The sequence below is a fragment of the Austrofundulus limnaeus genome, unplaced genomic scaffold, assembly GCF_001266775.1.
Source record: "Austrofundulus limnaeus strain Quisiro unplaced genomic scaffold, Austrofundulus_limnaeus-1.0 Scaffold1, whole genome shotgun sequence".
NCBI classification, from domain to species: domain Eukaryota; kingdom Metazoa; phylum Chordata; class Actinopteri; order Cyprinodontiformes; family Rivulidae; genus Austrofundulus; species Austrofundulus limnaeus.
Window position 1 is genome coordinate 2,537,249 of NW_013952403.1, and position 6,857 is coordinate 2,544,105.

General features: G+C 40.4%; 1 protein-coding gene across 1 annotated transcript; it reads right to left on the minus strand.

The window, feature by feature from the left end:
• Positions 1-759: 759 nt before the first annotated feature.
• LOC106514029 (uncharacterized) lies at positions 760-6,086 on the minus strand. The gene is made up of 11 exons (XM_014003107.1): positions 5,899-6,086; positions 5,747-5,813; positions 4,463-4,576; positions 3,990-4,168; positions 3,790-3,905; positions 3,656-3,706; positions 2,454-2,564; positions 2,234-2,366; positions 2,013-2,151; positions 1,130-1,169; positions 760-1,043 (listed from the first exon to the last, which is right to left on the minus strand). The coding sequence occupies exons 2-11, from the start codon at positions 5,777-5,779 to the stop codon at positions 760-762; spliced, it is 1,200 nt and encodes a 399-aa protein (XP_013858561.1). The 5' UTR covers positions 5,780-5,813; positions 5,899-6,086.
• Positions 6,087-6,857: the final 771 nt, after the last annotated feature.

Consider the following 6,857-nt stretch of genomic DNA (forward strand, 5'->3'; position numbering starts at 1 on the left):
GCTTGTTCCTTTCAGAATAACAGGTAATAACAATAATGATAATAAAAAAACACTATAAAGTTGCTCTCATATCAAACAATACAGCTTGTGAGCTATTATTCAAAACAGATGCAGTAATTTTATAGAACAAGAACTAAGTTTGAATAAATTATTTTAGAAAGCAAAACAGTTTGTGAGGTTTAGAAACCTAAAGATGAAATATAACAAACAGAACTGAAACTGCTCATCACAGTATATTGCTTTTAAAAGAAGTGATGGAAGAATTTAAAGTCTTACCAGCCGTAATGCACCGAAGAATCTGGAGATGACTAAATGGCAAACTGTGGGAGGATAATAAAATTCTCTCAGAGCTCGAGTTTCTTTCTCCGATCGTTAACACAGTATCCTCTGTCCTGCTTCTTCTCACATGCTTCAGCCAGAGGGCTGCTCATCCATTTTTCTTTGTAAACAGGAAACCTTGCATGTAGGTCTGCAGCTAAAATGACTTGGTATTATTTAACGCTCAAAGGCTAAAATGTCTTGCACCATCACATGATCTGATCCTTTTTCATTCATTGTCACAAAATGTATACTTTTTTTATTACAGTCAGTACAACAATGAATTAAAATCTCCTCTACAGTTATTTTTAGTTCAGGTTGCAGTAATCTCACATTTTAATCTAAACGTGCTTCAGTAAAAAAAAAAAAAAAGAGTCTCTCTGTTCCAGCAGGTAAAATGAAGACAATGTCTTTGTGCAAATCAGGTTGCAAGGAATGTCCTCAGGGTGTAAGCAATAACTGGTTCAYCACTGCTTTGTGTATCCTGGAAACAACTTCAAAACTAGGCAAGAGCGCAGCAGCCTGGGCCAGCTGGGGCAGCTGTGTGTAGGTGGAGGTGCGCAGGTACTGAAAAAGGTCCTGGAAGCCGTGGAGATGAGCGGTGACCTGAGGGGGCACGCCTAAAGACAGCCCCAGCTTCCTCAAAGTGTGCACGCTGTCGGGAGAGTCGAGCAGCAGGGACAAATCCTGGACCGAGTCGAAGTCCAGCATCTCGATACTCTGACCTGGAAACATTCAGAAGAGCGGTGAAAAAAAGCAGCTGCTCATAAYAAAACTAAGCTGTGATTGATGGGAAACAGGAAGTACGTACCTTGAGCGATCTCCCAGATTTYCTGCAGCTTGTGCTCCATCTGGTTTTGACATAGAAAAGGAGGCTTATTCTCACATGCATGCAGAGTCAGAATGAGCTCATTTTAATAAATTTAACCAATGAAACTGTCTGAAACATAAAAAAGCTCAGTGATAATACACTTTAGAACTTATCAATTTAAATTTTATTTTATTACAGACATTGATRCCCCCAATTTTTTCAAAGGGGTGGYCATTACATTTTACATTGATTAAAGAATGCATGGTTTGTGGGAAATGATTGTTTTTGTAATGGAAGTGGGGAGCAATGGGATTGCCATTAAAGTTGCAGGAGATTACAGTGAGAAACATCACATCATGCGCTTAAATTTGATTTTATTCAACATAAATTGTTTTATTATACTTTATACTCTTTTGAAATTTGTTGAATCTAGATTTAGAGATTAAACAACTATAATATGCACGTAATCATAAAACATAGAGTTAATGAAAACAGGTGACAAACAGATATCAGTACTTAAAGATCCAATAATTTCCTTTGTGATGGAATAATTATGAATGGATATAGATAGGACCTTGAGGGACTACAGGTGAAAACTAGCCTCCATGGCTAATTCTGGCATTTTCTGTAATATGCATTGTCCCTTCTTAAATAAATAAACAACAATAATGTTATAGTTCTTATTTGGCTTAGTTCATCAGCAACTTAAATGAATAAACAAAATAATTAGAATTTGGTTAAAAAAATATGTTTTTTCACAAGATCACCTTCGAATGACCTCCAAACAGAAGTCTGGTGACACAGATAATTCAGTAAAACTGAATGTTTCTTGTCAGTTTTTGTTTCGTTGACTCTAAGAATTAGATCCATGGCTGCAGGATACCTCTTCTGTCGTGAAGCTGTGTCGCCCTTCCAGCGTGATGCTGTCGGTTTTCTGGCTGCATGGCTTAATGTTGGTGGTGACGTTGATCACAATAGACGTGGGGTGCAGCTCACTCTCGTGGCTCACTGAACTTTGGGGTCTGCGCACACAGGAAGTACAAATGAATATGTTGGAACCGGATAGAGAAAAACAACAAAACTGCTTTCCTTCACAGAGCTTGCCTCGYTGATACGGCCTCCGGCGGGAGGTCTGGACGTGTCGTTGGGTTCTCTGTGTGGCCGGGCAAAGATTCATACTGAAGACTGGCTGCAGACAAAAGCCCCTCTGGTTTGGTGCAGTCCTCGGGAACCTGCTCTGATCAGTGTAGCAGGAGAACCAAGTGAAGGGAACWAAAAGTAAGAAGGTGGAACTGACAGAAACGTTGAAGGTTTTTAAACTCACTGAATCTCTCAGCAGTCAGAAGGACAACCCAAAGCAGCAGAGAAACCAAAAAAACCAAAGATGCTACTGCAGCACCAACCAGGACCACAGAAAGATTTTCATCTTCTACTTCTGGAAAAAAACAAAACAAAAAAAATCACAGTCATTTCAAATTTATTTAAATAAAACAAACTTCTCAAGTGGAGGGAGTAGCTGGGTGTCTTATTGGGACCTCCTCCTCAGTAATGAAGGCGTCACTCATTGTGAAGGAAGAGCTGCGTTCAAAAGCAAYGCTCTTCTTTTATTGGTCTGTCTGCATTCTAACCATCACCTGGGGCCTTGAGGTTTGGATCATGACTGAAAGAACGAGATCCTAGATGGAGGAAGCCGAAATGAGCTTCCTTTGTAGGGTAGCCAGGCTCAGGATGAGGAACTTGAAAGGTGGTTCATCTGATTAGGATGCCTCCTGGGYGCCTCCTTTCAGAGGTTTTCTGGGTACGTCCCACTGGTGGGAGGCCTCCAGGAAGTCCCAAGACTATCTTGAAGGATTGTGTAACCTCTCTGGCCTGGGAACGCCTCAGGGTCCCCCAGGAGGAGCTGGAAAGTGTTGCTGGGGAAAGAGATGTCTGGGTTTCTCTCCTGGACCTCTTGCCTCTGTGACCCGACTACAGGTAAGCGGCAGAAGGTAGGTGGATGAATGTCCTGATGCATCTCAGTAATCCAGGTAGAAAAAATCAAAAAGAAAAAATAAGTAGGTCCTCTGGATGGGTTCTTCTTTTGTGAAACATTTCATCTCTCCTCCAAGAGACTTCTTCAGTCTGATGAGTTTCAGGTGAACTCAGCTTTATAAGCACTGCCTCCACATGGACAAACAGGTTAGTCACATGCAAAAGAGGGCCATAGCCTAACAATAGGCTTGGTTAGCTCTATAGAGGGTCATGTGCCACATCACTTGACTTATTGGTTTGGATATTTTGGCTGTGGTTATTTGGTGTTTTGTTATGTGTATGTAGTGAATGCAGGTGGGGCTCGACGTCCCCTTGTTTTTGTCTCTATTTCCCTCTTTGTGTTGGTATCGTTGGGGCCCTGATTCACACCTTTTGCTCACAGGGGGCKGAGTCATACTTGCAATAACAGCATTGTAGGAGGAGGACAACTGGACACGGAGGCCTCCACCTCTGTTTAATGGTGGACGGATGGATAAAATAAACCAGTTTACTCACCTTTCTCTGGAGGATCTTTGATGCTCCTTTCAGGCACTGAGACGATGCTCTCTGTCAGACAACAAGAAAACAAATAAACTGAAGTGAACACAAACATTTATTCAACCTGAAATGAATTTGATCTTAAGTCGTACGTGTTTTGGCGCCTTTAGACGTGAAACGCAAACACTCTTCATGAACTGTGTCATGGATGTTACATGGCACGCACAGCAGCTCCACCTCCCCAGTCCAGCTCMTGAGTTCAAAAAACCTGCACATGCAAACCACACACGCTCGCATTTAAAACCTAACAAACACAGTTGTGTTGATTGCTGTGTGTGTGTCTGTGACTAACCCCGGGAGGCACCGGTCACACAGCCGGTCAGAGGTGGGCGAACACTCCGCCTCCACCAGGCGGTTCAGCAGATTGCACTGGGTGCATCTCCTGCAGGGAGCCACCCCCGTTTCTGTGCTGAACGTCCCCTCCTCACAACCAACGCACACCCCATCCCCGCCGTATCCAAAGCCACAATCCTGAAAATGATGCACAATGTGGAGACAACAAACACTCTAAGAAACGAAATGTTGGATTAACTTAACCATGTTATGTCAACTGGTTCCACTTAACTGAGCTGAGTAAATCCAAAGCAATATACCCWATTTCTAACCAAAGAACATGAGTATGTTGCTCTGAATTTACTCAACTCAATTAAGTTGAACCAGTTGACATAACATGGTTAAGTTAATCCAACATCTGTTTTTAGAGTGAACAGATGGGGAAAAGAATCTGCAAAAAGCAAACAAACAAAAAGAAAACAAGTACGGTACCTCTGACAGCTGTTCTCCAGGCTCACACACAGGACATGCAACACAGGCGCCATTAGGGTGTAAGAACTCCGCCAGATCACACCTGGGCTCAGACCACACCTGAGCACAGAAAAACTGAACACAAAGAAGAATTCAGGGTTTTCGCTTAACAGCTTTGGTTCTTTACTTCGACAGCAAAATGTACAATTCTAAAGAGGCTATTTAGGTTTTATTATATACTGAGCTCAAAACATAAGGAAATCAGTGTTAGGTAGATGATTTCTTTCTTGTAAAAATGCTTCTTGGCAATAAATTTTACATCGCGCAGCTGACTGGCAGCACCTGGATGTACCAGAAGCTCAAAACAAGTGAAACAGAAAAATAAGCTGTTTGACAGAGAAGATTTGGCAAATTTTTCATGCGTGCAACCCACATACTCAGCTATACTGCACATCCCACAGATGCATGTTCCTTACAAATGTGGCACCATTTAAAAGGGAAATTAACAAGCCTTCCAACAGTATAAGATTTGTTGCAAAGAAGCATTCTTATAATAAAGAACTAATCTACCAAACACAATTTTCCATACTTTTTGAGCAATATTTAATTTTTTCTACTTTTTTATTGCTTGAAATACAAACCACTAATGTTTAACCAAAATTAGCAAAAAACTCTTTCAGAAAATACGAGACTTATATTGTTGACCATATTTTACCTACACAGAATTTATTATTGCAGCTTTTGTTGTGGTTGTTTTTTCTTAAAGGAGGCATATCATGCCTTTAAATCCTTCTTTTTCACATTTAAATCATTCCGTTGGGGTCTTTATAAAGTGGAACTGCAATGTTTTGGTCTGAATTCCTCCTTGTTGTAACTCCACAAACCCCTCTTTCACCACTTTAACTGAAATGTGTCTCAGATGAACTCGTTTTGAGGCTGTCTCTTTAAATCCAAACAAGGCGCTTTACACTCCGGCCCCCTCCAGCTTCCGGAGAAGTGGATTTTGCATATGTGCCCTTTAAAGAAAATATAAATTCTTAACTCAAATAAACAAAAAAAATATTTTCTGTTTTCTAAAACAAGGTTGTTTTGAGGATAAAAACCTGTATCTTATTTCTGTCTGTCAATAAAATAAAATAAAATAAAAAAACATGCAATGGAGTTGGGAACACTATTTATCCCTTTAGAATATTATGTTCAGCACGGCTTCAAGTCATGAGCTTAAAATTTTAGTTGACTGTTGTATAAAACTCAAAACCTTTTGATTACGTTATTACCACCTCACAGATGTAAARTCAGACGTACCAAAAGAAGAGCAGCAAAGAGACACATGTCCATCTCAGCCTTGTGCCACTTCCACTATATGCCCCACCTTCAGAATTAAATTTCAGATTTAAACTCACAATAATTACACAATGAAAAAAACAAAACAAGGAAATGAAAAATTTTAAACATACCTGACAGATTTCAGGAACTCATAAAACACTGGGTTGTAGTTTTGTCTTATTTGCTCCAAACTCTGAAGAGGAGGAGGACGGTGGTGGGAAAGGGTTTTTGGGAAATCCCATCATTCTACATCACCTGTGACGCAGGAGGGGTTCCCGACCCGACAATTGCCCACCCTCCGACGAAAACAACCCCCACATACAAGGACGCCTCACGTCACAAGTCAACTCCTCAGGTTTCCTCCGGGGAACCTGCCTGTTTTATTCCTGACCACTGAGACAAAAAAGGGGGACTGCAAATGGGATGAATGAGAGCCTTGTCAACAGATCTGAACGCAACAAAAAGAGACTTTGTTGGTATGAGGGTGTGTGACGGCTGAAATTCAGTCTTTCCTGTTTACAATTGAAGATCATTATAACTGAAAAAGTTTAGAAAATTACTAAAACCTTAAAAATGTTATTTACTTTTTAAAACACTTGATAGAAGTGTGAAAACAAAATGAACAAAAGGAGTTAAAATTTTATCTTAAAGTCACTAAAACCTTTACCACCCTGATATCATGAGTAAACAGAACTGTCCTCAACTCTGGACAGCTGAACATCACATGAAAAAGCTAATTAGATTTGTTTGGATAAGCTATCACTTGTTCAATTGTATAGCACAACAAAATTACTCTTACACACACACAAGTTTATGTTTCTATTCTTATTAAGACCGTTCATTGACTTACATTCATTTCCATTAGTTTCTCTTACCTGACCCTGACCCCTTACCCTAAACCTAATCTACACTCAATGCACACCTTGGTCCTAAACCTAAATCCCGACTCAAAAATGGAGTTCCACCATATTGGGACTGGTCTTTGGTCCCCATAAAGACCATTAATCTTGACAAGGTAAGTCTTTAAACCAGAAATGATCCTACACACACACACACACACACACACACACACACACACACACACACACAC